The 24,758-nt window shown below is 32.6% G+C and overlaps 2 protein-coding genes across 6 annotated transcripts in view; one reads left to right on the plus strand and one right to left on the minus strand.

The window, feature by feature from the left end:
- Nucleotides 1–9,295, minus strand: part of LOC136036884 (uncharacterized) — a 104,719-nt gene extending 95,424 nt beyond the window's left edge. For 2 of the 5 annotated variants that reach the window (XR_010619802.1, XR_010619801.1), the window contains exons 1-2: nt 9,155–9,295; nt 3,989–4,157 (exon numbers count right to left, since the gene is read on the minus strand). The gene's annotated coding sequence lies outside the window, so the exon portion shown is untranslated. Of the gene's footprint in view, nt 1–3,988; nt 4,158–5,168; nt 5,207–8,150; nt 8,174–9,007; nt 9,078–9,154 lie in introns of those variants that run through there. The other 3 variants (XR_010619803.1, XR_010619805.1, XR_010619804.1) reach the window with 3 other exon arrangements.
- Nucleotides 9,296–9,434: 139 nt separating this feature from the next.
- LOC136036880 (protein GPR107-like) overlaps nt 9,435–24,758 on the plus strand; it is a 75,773-nt gene continuing 60,449 nt past the window's right edge. Inside the window, exons 1-3 of the mRNA XM_065719222.1 lie at nt 9,435–9,581; nt 11,494–11,610; nt 21,118–21,266. Of these exons, the coding sequence (XP_065575294.1) occupies nt 9,507–9,581; nt 11,494–11,610; nt 21,118–21,266 (341 nt within the window). The 5' untranslated portion in view covers nt 9,435–9,506. The remainder of the gene's footprint in view (nt 9,582–11,493; nt 11,611–21,117; nt 21,267–24,758) is intronic.

A 24,758-nucleotide genomic window follows, 5' to 3' on the forward strand; every position in this document is an offset into this window, starting at 1 on the left:
GCAGCGGTACTACATATCTTAAATACAAAAATATCCTTGCCCGAGATTTCTGTATCCCAAGTCACTAATGTGACCAGACTGCGGGCCTGATAGAGAGCCTTCAACTAGAGTTGCTCCGATTATTGTGAAATTTTGTAGTCGAGAGATTGCGAGAGCTGAATACAAAGCCAAATCTCAGTTGGTCTTGAGTGGTATATTTGTAGCCAAATGCCTCAAGAAAAGACTTAGAGATATTCTCAACGCAGCTAAAGATAAGTTTGGCCAGCGAAATACAGGGTCTGACCATGGTCAAATACTTGTAAAGCCTAGTGAAGGGATTGCAGTAAAAAAAAAATACTTGCTTAGTTTATCAATACTTGCTGAGTTTATCTAGTATTTAATAGTGTTTTGTTTAATGGTGCGTAAATATTTAAATTATACTTTTTATGTTGCAAGTTTTGTGTGAAGGTATATGTCATGAATGCATAGGGATTCATTTTTCTTATGAGATTATCCACCTTTTTTCTTATTTTCTTACGTGATTCAAATTATCTCTTTTTTCTTTTTTTCTATTATGATGTTAATTAGTATAGCATTAGGTAGAAAAAATATCGATGATTTACTGCAATGAAATGATTTCTGCTGAATTGAATTGATTTAGCTTAGAGGAGTATCTTTCAAATGATACTGCTTGTGATGATAATCTAGTGACGATTGAACTCAAGCTGTTAAGAGAAAGTAAATATATTCGGTTTCTTTATGAATCGGATTCACTGGTAAATTTAAAGAGTCTTCGATTATGTTCGTGGAATGTCCATGTAACAACAGGTTATCATGAATTATTGCAACTATTAGATGGTTTTGGATCAAATTTAGATGTTATAGGTTTATGTGATACGTTCCTCACTAAATCAGTCTATCTCGTCTTATATTAAACGTCAGGTTATAAACTGATGGTGAAAAATCGAATTTCGTTAAACCGTGGAGGGGTAGGGTCCCTAATTAAAGAATGCCTTAAGTATGAGGCTAGGGACGGTCTGATAATTTGGATTGAAGGTAAGGTAGAAAGTTCTTCTATTGAAGTGGAGCTTAATGGTAGGAAGCATTTAATAAGTATGGTGTATTAGCCGCCTAGTGTTCACTGGGGAGAGTTTGTTGAAAGTACGAATTAACTTTTTAGTAAAGTATCTGATAATGGTGATAGGAGACTTTAATTTTAACCTTCTCGATTTAACAGGTCATAATGTTGATTTTTTTAATTTTATGATTTCAAATAACTTATTCCCTCTGGTGAGTATTCCTACGCACATCAGAGCTCAGATTGCAACCGTGATGAACAACATCTCTGTTCCATCGAGAAACCTAAATGTAAGCTGTGCAGATGTGATTTCATACCCTAGCTTGGACCACCTACCATTAATAGCAGTTATAAATTACCCAGTAGTAAGATTACCCAAAAAAGAAAATTAAGATACTCATTTTGAAAAAAAAAAAATCTGAGAAAGTTTTGACTAGTGTTATTGATTGGAGTCCCGTATATTCTGAGAAAAGTGCCCAACGGAAGTACTGAACCAACTATTATCTGTTCTTATGCCTATTTACAATAAGACGTGCCCCATAAACTTTCAGCCACAACAGGGCTGAAAAGCAGAATATTTAATTCTTTTTACTGTTAAAAACTTGTTTTCGAGTCTTGCCTTAGCACTGAGGCAAAGAAATCATATCATTACTTTCTTTGGCTGTCTGTTTTGGTTTTTTGGGTTTGATTTTTTTTTTGTGAAGCAGGGTGCTTTTTAAAACATTGTTGTTTTTTAGGGGAATTATATAACAGAAAGTAAATGTATGAGAAGTGCAAACGGTCGATTCTCTTACTTAATGCTGAATATGAGTGAAATTTAATTTTTTTATTTTCGTGCTCAACAGACATAACGAGATTTAAACATTTGAATTGAATATATGAAAATATCAAGATTAAAAAGAAATTAGAAATCTCCACAGCTTGAAATCCTTAGAATTAAATTAAATGCAAAAATGCATCTATAAAATGCAAAGATAATAAACTCATAATTGTTTGTTTTTTAAGGAGTATTTTGACTCATATACTTAGTATGAAGGACATACCTACATGCATCTTTAATTGAGTCACTATTTTTCTGACGATTTTTGTCATTATTCGAATATTTTAGGGTGAATAGAAGAGGAAATACTAACGAAGAACTTTAAACTGGTAGGACTCTAGACTGACAGGACTGGCCTTATAAACATTTACCGAAATACTGAGGTAGATATTGACCATGCAATAAATAGATATGGCGGGAGTGGAAATAGAGAAATAGACTTTTTCTTATAAAATGTTGAATTCTGTAATTTAAGCAAAATATATGGAACTTTAAAAAGCAGAAAGACACGCTAGGTTGTTATGAAAAAGAAAATTTTGATTAGTAAATTTTTGAGGTTTTCGTCGAAATTGAAACTGTTTATTAAAACACTACTTTTTAAAAGAAACAGTGATTAGTTAATGCTTTATTGCCTGTACTCAAAACGATTGTTTTAGATGTCTTCTATGCATTTCTATCTCTTCGCTCTCTTTTCTTGTTACACCACTGAGAGAACTAGTATTTAATATTTAATATATCTTTTATGAATATACAAGTTTTGCATTTATCCTCATTTCCCACTTTTCATTACTATCATAGTTGCTAAGCGATGCCACAAAGTTAGGCAAACATAGTAAATGATTTGACCTATACAAATTGTCACAAAGAGTGTATGACCCAAAAAGATGGTTCGAGACCATTTTTTTTTTTTTTTTTTTTTTACATTAAAAAGTAAAACAGTTTTACTTGCCATAGTGGTCAGAAGTGTAAAGGCAAAAAATTTGCAGAAAATATTAAAAATCACATTTTTCTTATAGATGAGGAACAGATTTTTATTATTATTATTTTTATAGCGGGGTGGTTTTTATGCTTACTATTTTTTATATCAATATTTTTATAACATTTTAATTTCAACAGATTTATTAGAACTTTAACTCGTACAAGATTTTAGATTAAATTTACGACAATTTCCACTATCTCGCTACGAAACAGAGGTTCCGAAGGTTCTCTTATAATTGTGGGTATTTCTTTGTTCGCAAAGTTTATTGAAGCACCCTATTATGTGCCCCCTCTAAGGAAAATCCTGGATCCCCCCTGAGAGGCATGCCCTCAGTCCTCATGAATATCACCCTCAATCAAAACAACGCTAGATTGTGGTGGCTATGTCACCTTGGGAGGTATAGTTGTTTGACCTTTAGACTATTTAAAAAGAAAATGGTTATTTCAAATTTTAATCAGATGAAAAATACAGAAAGAGTAACTGAAAAAGGGCCAGGGACGGGGCTGGTTTACCTCCGACCAATTTTCAGCACCGTCCTCAACATGCATTATAATTTTCAACTTATTACCCTCAGTCATTTTTATGTTAATGCAGATACGCCTTTTTGATATACTGGATGTCGATACTGTTATTTTATTTAATTTAGATAAACCCTCAACGTTTCTTGAATTTTCGTTTTAGTACCCATAGCCTTTTCAAAAAAACTCAGAACGAAACTTCTCCCTTTTTCACAATGAAAAATCTTGTATATAAATAATGGGCAAAATGTGTAATTTATAGGTCTTTCCTTGGGGTCTTAGGGGATATAGCATCCCCAGAGGCAAAAATATTGAACATTTTGACTGTTCTGAACAATTTGGATTTTTCTCAGAATAAAATCAGTTTTGAGGGGAAAAAGCATTTAAAAAGGGAAGGAGCTGGCTGCTGTTTGATTAATCTTCAACATGCCTTTGACAAACCCTGAAAGGTCCAAATTAATAGCCTCAGTCGTTCCTTAAACACTGTATTCTTTTATGACAACCAGCACGCACATAATGACTCTTCACACATTTTTCAGAGACCTAGGGTCCAACATGGCACGTTTTTCAATAAAAACCTTACATGTTAATAAAAGACAACTTGCAAAACTTACAACCATTGCCGTGTTGGGGCTCTGAAGAATTCATGTCAACCTTGGAGGTCTTTTGAACTGTTTTGAATAAAACTGACTCCACAAAATTTTGATTGGATGTGTTTGGTGACATAAATGACATTTCCCTCTCTGAAGTTGATTTGATCACATCTTACATATGAAGTGGCTCCTAAAAAAATAAAACGTTCAAAATTCATGGTTATTTATTCAAATAGCAAGCAATTCCTCTGGCAAAGACTAGGCTAGTTCTCACATAATGTGACTGAAGCTCCTCCTATTTATATTTGGCCAAAAATAAGAGTCTAGCTCAGAACAGCGCAAAATGAGTGCTTATCTCATGTTCTTTCATTAAATAAAAAACGATGATTTTTTAAGTAAACTTGAACTAAGTTCGCTTGTGCATCAAATTAATTTTTTGAAAAGTCTTTCTAATGGAAATAAGACTAAAGTTGAAGCTTGAACAACTTACTGCAGTACCAAGCGACCTGAGGCGAACACAGTTCCTCACGTTCCTCCTCCGTTCCAATATATTCAAAGCCTCTTTTCTAAACACCCTTCTAACATTCCAATTTTCTAAGACTTAACATTACGATATCCTCCCAATCGACTCAGCGACGACCCTTTTTTCATTTGGCTCTAGACGTCAGGTCAACAAAGACAATTTTATGTAATCTGCTATTCTCCATCCATAAGCCAATTCCTACCCATCTCTTCCTTTTTTTCTCATACTAGTCCTAAAAAATTGATTGAACCAGATCAATCATCGTATAGCTTATTATTCAAAATACAGTCAGTCAGTCTGATGCCAAAAACAACAAATAGGCAATTCCTATGGAAAAAATATTGCAACTTCTTTTGTGGTTCTTGGAAGCTCCTATGCCTCAGAACCATCACTGTAGCTTCTAATACTAAAATCTTGGTTCACAGTCTCATTTTCCTATTACTAAATCTAAAATTTCTATTACTAAAATCTTGGTTCATAGTATCATTCACCTATTCTTCTAAGCTCTTTTCAAATTAAAAAAAAACACACTCGGCCTTGACTATTCTACTTTCAACGTGGGTTCCTCAGTAACAGCCAAAATAACTTGAAACTTTCAGAAAATCTTAAGGGAGTTGCTAACTAAATTGTACAATAGTTTCAGCTGATTTTCCACACTGTTTCGTAGCGCTGACTCACCCCGTGTTCTTTTACTTCACCAATGGGATTCCCACTTATCGGGTTTAACCCCTAAAAGATAACAACAAATAATTATCTGGCCACGTGTCACTTGAAACAGCACAAATAACTACAAGAATAACAACATTTTTCACATGTAAAATAGCCTATATTATTGCTTTAATGCTATGTGAAGTTCTGACAAGGAAGAGGCTGGGGCTTCAGGCCTGTTTCTAATTTTACAGGCAAATACACCTTCAGCAATTATTTCAGAGCTGGGTAGCCTAATACAGTTTGTGTGGCCAGAAGTTTAATTGTAAGATTGCAAATTGTGGTTGTCCTTTGCCTTTTTTAATCATTCCATTCAAGATGCTTTGGATATTTTTATTGTGATAAATTGTCTTAACGCTCTGAAAAGGGAAAAAACACTTCAACTGCATAGGATATGAAAATTTCAGTAGGCTAATCAATTTAAAGTCCTAAATTAGCCAGGAAAGTGTTTTTTTTTTTACTAAAAAATCACCACATTTTTTTAACTCCAATTATATAGCCCTGTTTTTGGCCCCCTTGAGCCACTATCCAGTTCCTGATTGTCATTTACACAAAATTTCACTTTTTCTGTTACTCATTTCTTATCATTATTACTAAGGGGTCATAGTTAAGCACTAGAGAAGTCATTGTTAAATAACATGTGCTTATGTATATATAGCTTTTTGCTACTTATTCTTCACTGGTTATATAATGCTTGATGTGGTATAAGCCAAGAGAAGGACCTGTAGACCTATAGAAGAAAACCTGTTAAAAAAAAGATGATTCTTTGTAATTTACATAATAATTATAGATAACACATTCTACATGCAGCCCTGCTCTACTTTAGCCCCAACCCTCCTAATATGGAAATCTATAGCAGAAATTACATATTTTCGATTGATTCTGCCAAAGCCAATCTATCCCTCAACCCTAGTACCTGTTAATTGAAGCAACTGTGGCCAAACAAGAATGGGAAAAACAAGTAAAAGGTGGCAGAAAACATTGGAAATATATAATTTGGGCTATATATTTGCAAATTAGGCATGTTTGGGGGAAATTTTTTGCTGTTCATATTTTGACTTACAAATAAAGTGCATATACAACTTGATGCCTTTTTGTATGTTCTTTCCAAATATAATAATTGCTTATATTGCTAGTTCGAGTTTTCAATGGTAAACTTGAACACCTACTTTAATTGAAAATTTGGCATCAAAGAAGAAGAAAAAAAGCATAATATTGTATAATTTATTAATCCAACTTAATTGTGGAAAATCTGTACTCATAGATTATACTACATTTAAAAAATGGATTAATAATGAAACAGTAAGTTTGAGACCTATGTTTTAAGCTTTTTTTATACCCAAAAACTATTTGGGTATATTTTGGTCATTTTCAAGAGCTGAAAAACTTGCAATTGAAGCACTTATTATGTTTGTAAAGAACACAAAAAAGGCACCAAGGGGTATGTTAACTTTATTTGTAAATCAAAAATATGAACAACAAAAAATTTACCAATTTTTAGTATAGCTGCATGATTTTCCCCTGGGTATGTAGGCTAAGTGGAAGGCCACTTATACCTGATCCTGTCCTTACTGTTTTTACTTGGTTGAAAAAAAAAAATCCAAAGAAAGTTACCATTGAAAAGGAAAGAGACCAAAAGTGAGATTGAATTTGTCATAGCTTGGAGGTTTGCCCCTTCAGTCTGTTTAAAGAAAACAGATTCATAATTGAAGCTTTGTTCATTTCAATCTTAAGGATGATCTACATTTGTTACACTTCATTAAATGGTTTTAAAGGGATACTTTTATTTATTTGTCTTGTTTGTTTTCTACATGATTTTTTTAATCTTTAAATTGATATACATTTCTTACAAATTAATTAGACATACCACAGTTCCATTTGCAAGTTTTGACCTACTTTGTAACCCTGGTCTCAAAATTGCATATAAATTTCTTGAAGCTAGGAAACATAGAGCTCTTCTCTGTTTAAAAGAAAATGGATGGACATAAGTAGGTTTTAATACACTAAAGTCCTAGGGCCATGGCAATTAAATAAAAACAATGAAGATTAACTTTAAAATGCTTGTCATTACATAAATATAATATTCATAAAGAAAACCAGTCACAAAATTTTACTTTTGTGCTCAGTTGCCAAACTGAGCAATTACCCTAAATTTTTAAACCTTGCAAAACATTCATCAGCCACCTCTTATGACTTACACTCTTGTCTGTACATCAACAATTCATTGAAAAAGAAGGACCACCTTACTGGCATTTCTTCCTTAGTACTTATATTTAATGGGTTTAAAAGAAAGGTTCTATGGCCAAGTCAGAAGCCCAGTAAAGGACCAGGTGGTCCTTTAACCAGGAAGTGCAATAGGAAGCTATGGGACAGTCATCCTATGCTTTTGAATGCCCTTCCTGCTTACTGACCCCAGATTTCTCTAGGTAACCTGTTAAGTTTGGGCCAATTCTGGCTGAACTTACAGAGTCACATCACTGACCTTTGTCCCAAACCAAATAAACTGCAAATGCCAGGAATTAAACCTGTGCTCTTTGGATAAAGGACTCTCAACCTAGAGTGCCAGCCACCTAGGAAGGAACACAAATGTCATCAGAGAACAAAAATTATTTGGAAAAAGAAAATAGTAAAAAAAACAACTCAAGTCATAGTTGCTCCCATTTTTCATTGCTGTCCCACAAATAATATGTATTTTATTAAGACAAATAAATTTTAAGACAGGTATCAACAAAACTCCATCAGGGATTGTATTTACTTAAGATACAATCACCAATATGAATGCTTAGTTATGTGATATTCTAGTCTTGAAATAATAAAAAAAGAAAAATTATATGTTCTATTGGTTTTCCACCAGCTCATTTGAGAAAAATCATTTGTAACAACAATATACCCATGGTTGGCTCAGAATCTCTCTAAAATGCTTTAAACAGAAGAAATTTTAAAAACAATTACACTGATCAGCAAGAAGAATATTACAATAACTCTCTAAACTTGGCACTTTTTAAGACAATTTTTAGCAAAGCAAATGTAAAACTTTAATGGTGTTCTATGTCATCTAAAAAAAAAAAAAAAAAAAAAAATGTGTCAGATGTATTTTGATATAAGATGCCCCAAAGACTTTTAGTCGAATCTATGAAATGAAGGGCCAGGTATTCCTTTATATTTTATACAACATGTAAGAAGAAAAACAGTTCAAATTTTTTCACAAAAGAAGAAGCTTGATACAATAAATAGATATATTTCTAACAGAAAGCAACTGACATCAGTGAAATCAAATAAAACAAAATTTGTGGAGAATAAATAATATAAGCCATATATTCAACCTATAATGAGGTGGCATAAAAGATTATTTCTAAAATTAGAAAAAAACAGTGTTGTGGCTTAAAGTTCTGCTCAATCAACAGGAATTGTCTTTTCAGAACTAAGGCCAGAGAAAAAGAAACTGATAACCAAAAAAAACAAGGCACCCAAAAATTTCAGGATCCTCTAGAGTAGAATTATGTACTTCAAAATACCTTCCTGGGACGTACTTTAGCCTGTAGACATATCCCTGAAAGTTTCATTTTCCTAGCCTAACCTCTTTCAAAGATAGCCAAAAGTTGCTAAAGTAAAATTTTGCCCCTAGGCCTACTTTACCTCAAAAATACAGTTTAAATAGCAATCTCAACAAATATAGACTATATAAAAGGCTATAGGAATTGGCCTAATCATTCTAATTTTTTCAAAAAAAATTATAGGATGGTTACTAGGCCTATTTGATATAGTAATAAACTAGGCCTATTTGATATAGTAATATTTGACTAGCTCACCAATGTGATAGCTGCCTTCCTAAGAACCGACCTTTTTGATAACCAAAAAACTTTTCTTCTGACTCCTTATGAAGCTTAGCCTATACAAGACAGGCCTAGAACACCAAAACCCTTTAGATTCTAAGGAATATGCACAAAATTACTTACAGGTCACTGAAAAGCTAAGACTGTTTCCACTATTTACAGGATTTGTTGCCTATTTACAGTTTCCTTGTCTTTTCTCTAGACTTAACTTAAGTTTCATCTCTAGACTTAACGATTTCACATGTTTATCCATTTAAAAAAATATGTACATGACGTCACTTGTCCTCAAGTCTTTTTTTTTCGGGGTTAGAAAGTGCAAGCCCACGGACAAGTAATCCTGAGCGTTAGTCCGAGTAACCTCTGACGTCATGTGCTTCTCCTAAAACTCTTGGATTAGTCAGATAAGTAATCGGATAAGTGGAAGCAAACGGGGTCAGTTTCAGGACATGCTCTTTTAGTGAAGAAGTAAAACAAAATGCATTTCTGGATTTTAATATTATTGATAGAAATCTTACTAAGTGAGTGCAGAATACATCATTTGCCATTACAGGTACTATTTTTTAAATTACTTTATAGACCTTCTTTTAAACTTTGTAGTGCTGTTCTAGATTCATTTACTGATTCTAGGTTGTAGCCTAGGCTAATATCAAAAGATTAGTAGAATAGCCTACCATTCAACACTAGGCCTTGGGTAAGATATCCAATATTACAATAGCTAATTGCATTATTTACAGTTAAAAACTATAGTTTTTGTTATATCACCTAGAAGTCAGTTTATTCCATCATTCTTATAGCCCTATAAGTTTTCTTACTAGGCCTAGGCTAACAATGTGATTTGCCTAGATTGAATGTTTAGCAACAAACAATGCTGAATATATAAGTGTGTTAATAATCAGTAGTGGAACCTAACTTGCAACCCATACATAAAACTTAAGTGCAATCAATAGAAATACCATCCAATCTAGAACTTATAGCTAGAAAAAATTTGGAGAAGTTCAAGTTAATTATTTAACTAAAAAAATACATACTTTTAGATTCAGTATTTCTTCTGGAATAAAAATATAACATTCATTTTATATTGCATAGATTAAGTTTATCACCACCCCCCTAACCTACCATGAAGTGTACATATGCAATGAATTTTCTATTGTTTAGTCAAAATGTTAATTTGATTTGGAGAATAAAGTGACTTAAGGAGTATTCAACAAAAGTTTATCATTAGAAAAAGTATTTTTGAGTATCATTTTACTACCTAGTTATACAGTGGGATCTCTAAATTGCTTTTTAGATTTATTTTCTTTCTGGAAAATTAAACTGTTCCTTAAGATGTACATTGCGAATGCAGATTTATATCTCAAGGGAGAGAGAAAAGGCAGGCAAATAAAGTAACTTTATGTTAAAAGTAGGCCTATTAAGATAAGCTAGGATATAAGGATATAATGACATTATGACTATTGTATTTCAAACAAAAAAAAGGGTTGAATTTGTGTCTATCATTAAGCAACAGCCTTGTAACCAACACCATACAAGAACTCAATGGTAAAAAAAAATAAAATAATCACAACCATGATTGAGTTGGCCATTTTTTGAAGCACTAAAATTAAATAAAAATTAAAGACCCAAAAACTAAATATTATGTGCAATGAAACAATATAAAAGTGCATAATAGGAGGCTGAAAATTGATGAGCAACAGAAAAGCTTATGTATTGAGATTGCTCAGTTAATTAAATCTTTATTTTGATCTTTCCAGGTTAGTTTTGAGGGATCCACTTATCTATCCTCCATGCCATTTCCTTTTGAGTGCCATGAAATATGATGCTCATTGATGGCTATGGCTACAATTATAGTTCTCCAAATACTACAATTTTATAAAGAGTGTCTATATTAAAATGTTCAACATAATTTTGGTGTTTACCAATGTACAACAATATTTAATGTATAATAATATCTACAAATTAAATATATGATATGATATTTAATGTTACTTTTATTGCATAGTAATATAAAACATAATAATGCATTATAATAATATACAAGATGCTCTGTATAATAATAGAATTTATAATATTTAACAAGTCACCTCGTATGCTCCTCACTGTATCTGGAGGAGGGGATCCAGATATTTTTCCTTGGTAGTTTGGCAGAGGTATCCAGATTTTGTATAAAAATTAACCGTTTTAGCTCTAAACTAAGCTCCAAGAGTCTTTTAAATAGCACTCTTGGATGTTCAATAGTGGAAAATATCATTTCAACTTTAATTTGTGGAATATTAAGACTATAATTGTTCTAAAGGAGTGGACCAATGGTGCAGAAAACTTTCTTTTCTGTAGGAGTTTCCCTTTGAAAAGGTCTGATGAATATTTGAACCTTCAAGGAGGTGCTGCTCCCTGGTCAACCTTCAAGTGCCTTCTCTTTGGTGGGTTTCTTCTTAAATACCCATATAATTACTTATATTTTTCAGTTAGATGATAGGACATTCATACCCTTATCAACATTTGGTTTTATAAAGGATGGTACCCTTGAAGTTTATGTTTCAAATTTCACAATAAAAGATACTGCAGACAATGTAGATAGTCTGGTAAGTAAATGTGCAGTTTAATATTGCTTGATTTAGTATTTTAAGCTACCAGTTTATTGGTTACTTTTATCCAATATCTATCTGGTGCAAAGCTATAATTTTAAACCTAAAGGCTCTAAGAAAATCAGAATAAAAAATTTCTTCATCCCCAAAGACCATCTAAACATACCTGAAAACTGCAGTTGTCAAAGATTTTGTAACCAGTTTAAACAGTGTCTGGATAATTAACTAGAGCTAGAGTAGCATGTAAACATCAATTTCTGCTGGTTAATAAATCTATATAAAAATAATAAATATAAGAAGTGCTAGAAATAACTTTTACCAAACACTTTAGATAAAATGAACACAACATAAGGGTAAAAAAAGCAAACATTCTGTTATTAAAGAATTATGGTTTTAGTTTTTAATTACTGACTGACTTTCCAAAATCCTTTTCATATCCAGGTTACTTTATTGTTTGTCATCTCTTATTCATTGTTTAACACTAATTAGTTCATAAAAACAAAACAAATCATAGGTTATACCAAGAAACGATTTGACCCCAGTAAATAAATCTTAGATCCAACAATAATAAATTCTTGTAATATTTCCTTTGATTATTCCAAAATTTCTAGGGTAGTGTCTAATTTTAGTTAGTGCTATCCGGTTAAACTGAGAAAATTAATAAGCCAAATTAATTAGTTAAACTTGATATTGCTTTTTGTCCATAAAAGCTAACAAATTAAAAGTTTATTGATTTTGTGATATAGCTACCCTTTCAAAGAGCTACACCTTTTTAAGCAGTTTGGACTAAATGTTTTTAGCTAGATTTTCTTCTATATTTCTTTTTTGTTTATGGAAAAACTGTATATGTAGGTATTTTTCATGAAAAATTAAATTCCTGATTTTACCTATTACAACCTTTATGGTTGTTTAAATTTTCATAAAAAAAAAACAACATTTCTTCTCCAGTTTTTTTTTCTTTTTGTTGATTCCCATCTAGCCTATTAAAAAAAAAAATCAGATCTTATTTTGATTGTTTTTAGTTCTCTCAGGCCAGAGAGAAGACCAGTAGAATGTCACCTTTACAACCGTTAGTTGCTTCAAATAATATATGATCTGAATTTTAGCCATTGATTTTTATTGCTTGGCATTTACAGAGGCATTATTGGCTTATTGCTTGGCGTTAAAGTTTACCTGTTGAATTAAGTTGGCCTTGTTTTGGCCTTGAATTAGAACCTACAACTGATGATTTATGTTAATGTTTCTGTAGCTTTTTCCAACAAATTCTCTTTTAATTTTATTTGCTTTCACTAGAACATTTCACTTAAGCTTGTGCACATAATGGGTTGGACGGAATAAGGTGGGACATTGCTAGGAACTTTAACTGGTGGACATACTGGTTCAAGGGTGCCAGCAGAAAATTTTCTAGGTTGAGGGGGAGAGAAGCCAAAATATCAGTGGTGGTTGGGTGAAGGGAATATATTTCAGGAAGTGAAAAACTCAAATACAAAGAGCAATTAAATTGCTTGCAAAATGAAACAAAATACAGTAAATTTTAGACAACAAGAACTCCTGGTAAAGGGATCAATTAATTTCATCAATAATATATTTAATTGTTATGCATTTAATCTTAAAAGAAAATCAAACTCAAGCCAAAATTACGGAAAGATTTGTTGCTTCCATAGATTATAACAGATGTAGACTTAGAATAGCCTTAGAATAGTTTACAGAAGGAGTAGAGATACTCAAAAACCATCCTGCCTGCATAGGTACCAGCTTTTGGTTTTATAACGGCCATGTAAAATGTACCTCTTTCAAAACAAGACACCTCCCCCCCCCCCTGAACTTAAATCCCTTATATTTTTGGACATTAAAAAATAGAATAGCAAAAGAAAAACAAAATTTAAACTTGCTACCCAGCTGTCAAATTACAAAACCAAAAATCTTAAAAAAATTGCCTTATTTTGAAAAAAGAGGAAACACCCCCAAACAAAGAAGCAATCTTATTAAAAATCCCTTTATTAGATACAACATATCAGAGAACCCTACCATAGAGGTTTCATGCTCCATTCTTCAAGATGTGGAATTTCTTTATTTGAAAGGAAATAAGCTACTTTTGGTTATCTGTAATTGCGTATCAGCTATAGTGAGGGGAGGGGTGAGTCATTGTTGAGGTGGGGGCAAATTAGATTCCTGAAAAGAAGATTTAATGGACAAACTGCTTACTCTTCATGAGGCTTCATATAAATGTTGAAAGAGGTAGGGCTGGAGTAGGAATGAATTAAATTGTTTCTCTATACAGTTAAATGTTACATTCCCATATCTATTAGCACAGAGGTGGAAAAGTCAAGGCAGGACATCATTAGCCCCACCAGGAAACTTCTTTTGGATGGCAAATACTGCCGGTAACTTAGTTTTCAGCAGCTTTAAATGGTTTGATTTTCTTTTTCTATTTGTGTGAAGCATTTTAATGTATTTAAAGAAATTTATGTAATGTATTTATATTGATAAGAAAATCCTATTGTAGAGGTTGTGATGGCTTCATTTATGTAGAAGTTCAAAAGCCTCACAGAATTTCCATCCATACTAACAATAATACTCCTTTTATCCAACCGAAATTCTTTAGTAGTGATATTAACAAGGAATTTTTACCAAAATTACTATTCACCACCATTTTTTTATGTATATTTATATTTTATGCAAAATTGATATTGCAAATTGAAATATAGGACGGTTCTAGTCAACTTATAATTACTGATTTATAAATTTTAAAGGCAATTAATCAGGGATTTAAGGGACCAGTGCCTCAAATTATATGTTAGAAAATCATGAGAAATTAAATAAAAAAAAAGGGTTTTTTCAAATGAAAATTAGAAACAGATTTGAATAGATAATTTTTTATATTTTGGGGCTGTCACCTCCTTAGCTCCTAACTCTTTACTGTGAAGTTTGGCTTTTTTCAATTTTTTGAAGAAATTTGCACTTGGAAAGATATGATTTTTCAAAGCACTAAAAAACTGTTGTTTAATGAGCAAGGTGTTGAGAAAGGGGCAGTCCCCCTTATATAAATATTAATTTATGTTTGTTTTAAATTCTAAACTTGCTCTTTACTTTGTTTGAAAAACCTTTTCTATTTGTTTAATTACATTTCATGAAACTGTAAAGTTTTATGAATACAATACTTTTGGTAAGGCAAAAAAATCAATATTTTAATGATCTATCTATGTTTGAATTTTGGTGGTTAATCAAACAGTTCGTGGTAATGAACTGTAAGGAGGCTCAATAGTAACCGAAACTTTAAACATCGACATTTTGATACTGATAGATATATCAAAAGAATTGGCTTAATATGCTGATTCCAAATATATAAGTTTCATTAAGATTAACCCTTCAGGCTATGAGCCTGAGAAAATTTGTCTGATTTTTGAAAAAAGGGTCATAGAATTTTAATGAAAATCACACCATCGGATTCAGCATATCAAGGAACCCTGCTGTATAAGTTTCAAGAAAGATCACGGATGCGTGTTCATTTGTTCTTTGTTTTTTCGTAGTTGTTTTTTCTAAGGGTGATCGTATCGACCCAGTGGGCCTAAAACATCGAGATAGGGCCCATTCTAACGGAAATTAAAAGTACTGGTGCCTTTTTCAAGTTATCAAAAATTGGAGGGCAACTAGGCCCCCCTCCCATGCCACTTTTTCCAAAATGGTCCGATCCAAATTTTGCGACAGTTTTTTTTTTCTTCAGCATTGTTGAAAAACCCAATAGCTATGTCTTTAGAAATAAAATGACCCCCTACAGTCCCTGGGGAAAGGTTTTCCAGTTATAAAATTTATCCATTGGTTTATTTGTTACTGGGAAGTACCTGTTTACGTTTTTCAGGTGGGGAGGGAAGGACAAATTGTCTGCTGGAAGAATTTTGTACGGGGAGAATTTTTCATGGAGAGAGAAGTTTCCAGGGGGTGAACTTTTCAGGGGAAGTTTTACACTGAGTGAATCTGCCAGAATTTCTATACGAAATTTTTTTCATGTGTCTTGCTTTCTCTTTACTGATTTAATTTTAGGCGTGGAGATATTAAGGGTAATTGTCCGGGGTAAATTTTCAGCAGGATTGAATTTTCCAGAGGATATTTCTTTAGGAAGGGGGATTTTTCCGTAGAGATGGAGCCAGGTATCCTGGGGTTATTCTTAAAAACGATCAGAAATTAGATTCAAAAAAAAAGTTTTTTCAACTGAAAGTAAGAGCAACATTAAAACTTAAAATGAACAGAAATTATTGCGTATATGAGGGGGTTCGCCCCATTCTCAATACGCTAAAGTTTAAATGTTGTCCCAATTCTTTAAAAACAACTCCTGAAACACAAGTGTCGTTGAATTAGAACTATAAATTTTTTCAAGTGTTGAAAAACTGTAGCGTGAAGAGCGAGGTGTTGAGGGGGGGGTCAAACCTTTTCATACACGTAATAATTTATGATTGTCTTAAGTTTTAATGTTGCTCCTTACTTTCAGTTGAAAAAACTATTTTTTATTTAATGAAGCTTTGAGACAAACATTTTTCTAAAGGCATTGGAAAAAATATGTCAATTAAAAGTAAAAGTATATAAAAAGGAAAAAAGTAATCAACTATAAAAACTATACAAAACAATAGCCTACTTACAGAAACTAAGATATAAATTCCCAGCATTCAGTTGTTTTGAGCAATGCCGAGGCGTTGGAAGGATATTTTTTAACAATATCGACAGTTTTCAGCCTGGTTATTAAACACCAAAATATTTGATGCCTTTAGACTCAATTGTTTATAAAACGTAACGCAGTATCAAGGTAGTTTGTTAAAAGTAAAGCATAAAATCCAAAATTAAGAAAATCAAATAAAAAATTTTAATTCAATATTTTTAATCTAATTTTGAATACCAAGAACAAAAATATTTGACACCTTTATGCTTCGTAACTGTAAAGAATAAAATATTTTTCAAAGTGACAACTAGATTAATACAATCACTCCTGGAAAAAAATTATAATAAAAAACAAAAAGATATCTTGTTTTTTATATAAAATATGAAAAATAGGAAAATATAAAAATTCCCGGCATTCCGTTCAGGAGAAACATTTCTGTTTATAGTGACTTCATAGATCAGCTCATGGGTACTCTTGCAATGCAAGCAAATGTTGACAGCATGTTTTTACCGAAATCGCCCCTTATTAAGTTGTTTTCCTCGTGTTTCCCATAATTGTACGAACTTTCTTGTGTACTAGTGGCTGCACCAATTACTAATAAACAAATACATATTTAGGATCACCATAAAAACCTGATTCTTTGATTGAATGTTATCACTTGTTAGGCTTTTATACTTTCGTTATTGAATTGCTATTTACTTATCATTCATTACTATGAAAAATTTGATCTTTTTTTCTGTTGCTCGAACCAAATCTTATAGAAAAAATGTTTGTGGAAAACTGGAAAGGGGTCACTCAGTCACAAATTAGAACTAATTTTCCTTATTAAGGGTCAAAATCTATTGACAGGTAGCCAACAATGGGGAAGCACAAATTTTTTCTATGGTTTTCCCCTATTCTGCTCTTTTTTCTTTAGTAGATAACTTCGAAGACCACACTGCCTTTCCATGACGAAAGTAAAACAGTTCAAAATAGGGATGATACCTTTTTATTGACAGTGAATAGATATAAAATTATTTAACTGGATATTTCGAACACATATACAGTGTTCATCATCAGCAGTACTACTTTTACTGCTGACGATGAACACTGTATATGTGTTCGAAATATCAAGTTAAATAATTTTATATCTATTCATTGTCAATAAAAAGGTATCATCCCTATTTTGAACTGTTTTACTTTTTTCTTTAGTTTCCTAATAATTACTTTATAGTCCCCAATTTCCAGGGGGAGGCAAAGGCACCCCCTGCCGGCGCCCATGTACTTGGTGGGACATGATGGGGGGGGGGGCTTGGCGACGGAAAACGAACTAAATCTAACTATATAGCAGAAAAGCTCACATTATGACTTAAAAAGAATTTTTTTTTAACCCACGCTTTTTCATCATGTTTTGTAAAAGTATGCAATAAGCAAATATTCTTTTTTTATTATTAAGAAGTTACTGTGGAGTGGGTAGAAGGGATGGATTTGTTAAAATTTAAAAATCTAATTCACAAATCATGAAAATTCGAAAAACCACGAGAATTAAATGGATCTGGCTTGTTAATAGTGTAAAATTTATTACAAAAACTGCAGTGCCATCTATTTCATATACTGATCTCACTTTTTGCGAAAACAATTCAAATAGTCAACTCTATTAATTGATTAGAACAATTGTATTCTGCTATATTTAAGTCTAATATCTCCTCAAATTGGCTGCTGCGTAGATTGCCTCCCACTCTGGGATGAGACTCACCTGAATTGCTGTTCTGTCATGTTCGTACCTCCTACGGAGCGTGTTCCTGAGTCTTCTTCAATGATGGTTGCCGGTGTAGGAGCATTTTAGTTAGACTATGATTTGTCATGCGGATAATATGTTCAAGGTTTCGCCATCTTCACTGTCTCTTAACGGTGGCGATCTCTAATTTTCCTATGCGATTATGAATCTGGTCATTGCTGACATGGTTTTTCCGGAAATTCAATAGAAAAAAGAAAAAAAACGCACAGCCCAAAACATTAATTGGGACAGAAATAGGCTTTCAACGTTAATATGCATTATGTCATAATAAACATTATGTATTAAAGTAAACCCGAATATGATGAATCTGTATAGTAAGTACATACTTTTTCTGTATAGTGTACTAAATAAGTACATGTGTATAGTAAGTGCATACCAGTATTACTATACTGTATAGTATAGTAATACTCTTTTCGTATCAAATCAAGAGTTAAGAAGGGTTGTGTTCTGTCCCCCTTTATATGAATCATTTTGATGGACTTCGTCTTCAGGAGCACAGGAAAGGCAATGGGGGAACACGGAATCAAATGGGGAGGAAAAACTCTTCTGGACTTGGATTATGCTGACTGTTTAAGCATCCTAGATGAAAGTGTGAGCAAACTGAATGAACTTTTAGAGGTTTTGCGAGTTCGGGGTGTTAGAATAGGTTTGAAAATAAATGCTAAGAAGACTAATTCGCTAAGACTAGGAATAAGTGAAGATAGAAAAGTTATATTGGGAACTGCGAAGATGTCAAAAGTAGAATAGCCAAGGTTCAGGGTGTTTTTTCACAGTTCAAAAAAGTCTGGAGGATTAGGAAGACGAGTCTGCGAGCCAAGATTAGAATATTAGAAGCTACAGTGATGACAGTGGTCAAAGATCTGAAGCATGGGCGCTCCAAAAAACGGAGGAAGATTTTCGGGATCTTTTCCTAAGGGATTGTTTTGGGATATCTGACTGACTAACTCTATCTTAGACAGTAAGTTCTGTGAAAAGTGTGGTTCAATCCTGCTTTCTAGGGCTTTAATGGAAGAAAGGTTAAGATGGCTGGGGCATGTTCTATGGATGAAGGATGACAGATTGTCATTTTCGGTCAATCGTTTAGGGCTAAAGGGAAATCAGGTCGTCTGCAGTTGGGATGAGAGGATGTCGTAAAGAAAGGTATAAGGGCAATGGGAACTTCTGGGGGGAGGTATAAAGAGAAAGGCTTGGAATATGTTAGGATGGAGAAGGAGTGTGTGTAGCTGTGTTGGCCTCAGATGGCTTGGTACTGCGGTGAGCTGTTAGTAGTAGTAGTAGTACAGTAAGTACTAATAATATTAAAGCAGGAAGAAATAACAATCGCTTCAAAAAAGAAGAGACAAAAGCCACTGGGTAACTTGAAACTCTGCTGAAATAACGAGATCCTCAACACTAAGAAAAAGAAGAAAAAGAAAAACATTAAACTGTACGAAAAGAGCAAAATATGAAGCAGAGAAATATGATGGAGGGAGAAACAAATCTAGAGAAGAAAATGAAAAAGCTGTGGAGGAAAGAAAGCAAAATATTAAAAATATGGGATATTAACAAATTTGCTGTTCCAACAGAAAGAGGAAGGTCTAAGGCATGGAGAAACAAGTGTTCTAGATCAAAACAAACAAAGGAAAATTAGTGGTTTTGAAACATTTTTTTTTATTTCAATGCTTTTGGGCTTTTTTTAGTTCACTGGCAGTGAATAATATTCTATTGTGTAGGTAGTCAAATCCTAGGGGAAGGGGATCCAGATGCTATTTGTAACATAAGGGATCAAAAAAAAGGAGAATTCAAGGAATAAATGAGACATCAAAGGATTTATAGATTTAGAGTTGAAAGGGGAGGATAAAAGGTTTCAGACAAAGCTTTTCAGTTAAGGTAATAGAAATACAACTTCCATCTATACAATATTACAAATTCCATCTAAACTTTTATGGTAAGTTTTCAACTTTCTGAAAGAAAAATTACAAACTATTTGTAAACAGCATTTTCAGCTATCTATGTTTGCCCCAAAACAGATCTCGGTAATAGAAAATTGTGTGAGTGCTGATTTTACCCTGGATGCTTTTCTTTAAACCTAGTTTTCGTTTTCCAACGCTTACTTTTCATAAGTTGATCTCTTTTTGCTTTCTTCTTGTGTCTTTCTTCTATCTTTTGAATTTTTTCAAGTGTTTTAAACAATGTTAAGGTCCAGTTTCTTCGTTTGTGTACTAAAAATGAATGTGTTTTTTGTTGCCTTTTCTCTTTATCAATAACTATCTAGCCTAGTAACGAATCTTAAAAATGTTTATTGCATCAATTACTTCTGAATAAAATTTATCTTATAAAACTAGGTTCTATAGTTATATATTATACAATGTTGTAAACGCTAACTATATTATAGTATGTTGACTATGTTACATGTTATATAAAATTTATACTTAGCTATGATGTATATGAAAAAAGCACAAGCACGCGGAAGTGGTCAATCGGATGAGCTAAGGTGGAGTTGCAAGGGCAGGGCGAGTTGAGTATTGAAAAATGAGGGAGACTGGATTTGTTATTATTATTCTTTTGTATATTTTTATTTGTCAATTATTATTTTTAGTGCAGTTATTTATTTATTTATCTATTTTTGCATATATAGTTTATTTTTTATTTATTTATTATAGTTTTAATTAAATAGTTGATGTTTAAGTAAATATTCGAGTTAATAAGCAAATAGTTACGTGGACTTTTGCGCGAATGCAAACCCCCATAGGTTTTTTCGAATGCAAAAGTGTTGTTTAGTTTATTTATTTGTTTGCAAATTTGGAATAATAAACTTATAAACTTTTAATAAGGCGGTGTATTCTAAATCATATTTCACTATATAATGTTACCTTCAAAGTAAAATTGGATATACCATTAAGGAAAAGATTTGAAGGGGAACCCACAGGTTCAGATCCTTGGTGGAAGGAGGGAAGGTCGTACTTAGATTCTGGTGCAAGAAAAACAGGCCACAATTCGAAAAATATAAAAAAAAATTTGAAATATTTAAGTTAAGGGGAATTTTCTCCCCCTTTGCTCGAGTATTGTTTACACTAACTTTGGTCTTCAAATTTAGATTGGCTTTACACTTGACAGGACATTTAGTGACACAACTAGCTCATACTTGGATTCGAGGATAGGTCCAGCATGTAGTTTAGATGATCGGTTCCTTGATCAAGAAAAGGAAGGAGTTGTTCACATTGTTATGGATTTCGAATCAAAAAGGTGGGATTTTATTTTGCTTTGAGGAACGAACAAATTCTAAATTGGCATAATACTTCAGTGATTTGATATCACCACACCCAAGGCTGCATAGGGAGCCCTAACTTTAACCCTAAGTGTTCCTAATCTAGTATTTTGATAAACTCTGGGATTCCTCCACAAAGAAATAATATTGGGGTGAACAACATTGGAAAACTTTAGCACCTTTATGGATTCTCGAATGGACATAAAATTCTACTATTTGCCCAAGTCTATATTTTGACTTAAATAAAAAAAAGTTTTTTTTTTAACTGAAAGTAGGGAGCGACATTAAAACTTAAAACGAGCAGAAATTATTCCGTATATGAAGGGATTGTCCCCTCCTCAACGCCCCGCTCTTTACGCTAAAGTTTTTTATTGTTTTAAAAAGTAGAATTGTGACAAAGAGTCAAACTTTAGCGTAAAGAGCAAGGCATTGAGGAGGGAACAGCCCCTTTCATATATGGAATAATTTTTGTTTGTTTTAAGTCTTAATGTCGCTTCTTACTTTCAGTTAAAAAAAAACTTGTTTTCTTTTAATTTAATTTCTGAACGTGTTTGAGTTAGTGCAGGTTTTGATGCTGGCTCATCGTACATGAATACTTAAAACGAAATTTGGATATTATTTTTGCTTCTTTTCGGCTAAATGGCTTTCTCAAAGTTTTGATCGGACGATTTTGTAAAAGGGGCGGGGGAGGGGGCCTAGTTGCCCTCCAAATTTTGGCTACTTAAAAATGCCAAACTTTTAAATTTATTTACGAACGTTTTATTAGTAATAACTGTATGTAATTTACGAATTAACTTACGTAACGAACTTCTATATTTGTATATCTTTATTACGTATATGAGGAAGTTCGTCCCTCCTCAATCCCTCGCTCTTTACAATAAATATTGTTATTAATTTCGAAAGAGTTATTTATTCTAATTAAACTGTCTCTGTGATTCATTGGTCATTCTTAAAGAACTGGAAAGAAATTCGAACATTTCTCTTCGTTTTAAGTTTTAATATTGCTCCTTACTTTCAGTTGGAAAAACTTTTTTTACTTAATTTCTCATTGTTTTTTTTAAATAATGCTTTTAAATAATTTTTCCTCCATGGAAAGATCCTCCCGCGCAACCCCTGACCCCCCCCCCTCCCACCGACATCAGAACATTCCTCCCTGAAAACGTCTGTATACTTCCCTATAACCAATACTATATGTAAGCAATGGGCAGAGTTCATAACTTGCAGCCCTTCCCCTGGGGACTGTCCGTCCTCGAAGTCGTCCTCGAAGACATAGTTATTAGATTTTTTGACTATGCTGAACAAAATGGCTATCTCAAAATTTTGATCTGGTGACTCTAGCGTGGGAGGAGGCCCAGTTCCCTCCATTTTCGTCACTTAAGAAGGGCTCTAGAACTTTTAATTTCCATTCGAATGAGCCCTCTTGCGACATTCTAAGACTACTGGGTCGACACAATTACCCCTAGGGAAAAAAAACAACAACAAATAAACAAGTAAACACGCATTCGTGATCTTTCTTCTGGCAAAAAATACAAAATTCTATATTTTTGCAGATAGGAGCTTGACACCTCTATAGTAGAGTTCTCTGATACACTGAATCTGATGGTGTGATTTTCTTTAAGTTTCATGACCTTTAGGGGTGGTTTCCCGCTTTTTCGAAAATCAGGCAAATATTCTCGGGCTCGCAACTTTGGATGGGTAAGACTAAAGTTGATGAAGCTCATATATTTAAAATCAGCATTAAAATCAGATTCTTTTGATGTATCTCTTCGTATCAAAATTCCGTTTTTTAGAGTTTTGGTTACTATTGAGCCGGGTCGCTCCTTACTGTAGTTCGTCACCACGAACTGTTTGAAAGGTAGGATTTGAATTCGATACGTGTTTCTTGTCTTTTTTGGAGAACCAACCAAACGGTTTACTGATATTTACATATACAGGATTTAGAATATATTTGTTCAGTACCTTAGCTGAAGCTGATATGAGCTTGTCAATAAAACAAAAACAAAGCAAAACAAGTAGCAAGAAAAAACAGCAACATCAAAAATTTAAAGTAGTAAGTGCTATTTCAAGGTCAAGATATTAAAATGAATCGTAAATAGAATGTATATATTTCAAGAGTCAAATCACACGGTTCATGGTGATTATAGTGACAATGTATTATATAGTTTGCATCAATTAAACATATAAATGAATTAAAAATACTTCGTAAAAGGTATTTAGAATATAAAATACTATAATACATAAAAGAAGTTCTCTTTTCGTTTTTTTTTTTTTTTTTTTTTTTTTTTTTTTTTTTTTTTTTTTTTTTTTTTTTGTAAAATTTATGTCATGTACACTGTAAATTGAATAACGCCCAACTTAAAAATTTGTTCTAAAGCACTTACAGGTAAATGCATGAAATGAACTACGTTAAACATTAAATATTAAATACCTCTTAAGTGATATCATTAAGATGCCGACTAAATGGGGACTAATAAGGGGAAAATATATGCGGAGCAATAAACCATTAAACAGTATATTTTGTGGGCTTAGCGTATTCATTGAGAATAATAAAAATACATGAAATAGATTTATAATTTATATCATGACTTCAGTTTGAATAACTTAAAATTTATACGCTTTAGAAAAGAGATTGTTTCAAATTATCTTATTCAATAAAATAGAATAGTTTTATTTACACAAGTAATCGTAGTTTAGAATAAAATTCCAACTAAATGGCGCTAGTACTTAAAGCGAAAACAAGAAAAAGAATAAAACACGAAACTACTACTTGTTATGCGCTGACATGTGAAAAGGAACGAACGAAGGGGATTTGTCAAATTAGTTTAATGTGAAAAGTTCACATTATTTCTAAGACCCCCCCCCACATCCCTGGTGACTTGGGACTATATTTCAACTCCAGATTCCTAAAATCTGATATTAATATAATTTATGTTCCTGTATCTTTATATCAGTTGTTAATCCCAGTGTATCAAGTTCTTTGTATTAATTCATGTGCATCAGAATTTTTTGAATAGTTTTGTATTTTTAATATATAGCTGTAGAGTAAGTTAAGTTTGTGTTACATATACTATTCTTTAAACAAAATATTTTGGAACCTATGGGAAGGTCTAAGGTTCCTGACGCCGGTGATATTGGTTATTTTCATTGGAATGCCCGAGATCCACAAAAGGTCATTTTTTGGAAATTAGAATTAAACCTCTCCTCCCCCACAAAAATGGAAAGTGCCGTAAAATAAAATACTTTTTTTTTATTAAAAATGCCTGTAAACTATCTTAAAATGATTTTACTATGGTTAACCTGGACCAGTCTCGACTTTGAAATAACTTTGGGAATGTCATGGCCTTTGAACAATTTTTCCAATCAGAAAAATGATGGTCTAACAATGATTTTGCAAACGCATATTTTCAAGAAGCTGATTGGTAAATTTGAGGGGACTGTCTGTCATTTTAAGGGGGTTTCTAAGTAAACGG

This window comes from Artemia franciscana, chromosome 16 (assembly GCF_032884065.1).
Source record: "Artemia franciscana chromosome 16, ASM3288406v1, whole genome shotgun sequence".
Classification (NCBI taxonomy): domain Eukaryota; kingdom Metazoa; phylum Arthropoda; class Branchiopoda; order Anostraca; family Artemiidae; genus Artemia; species Artemia franciscana.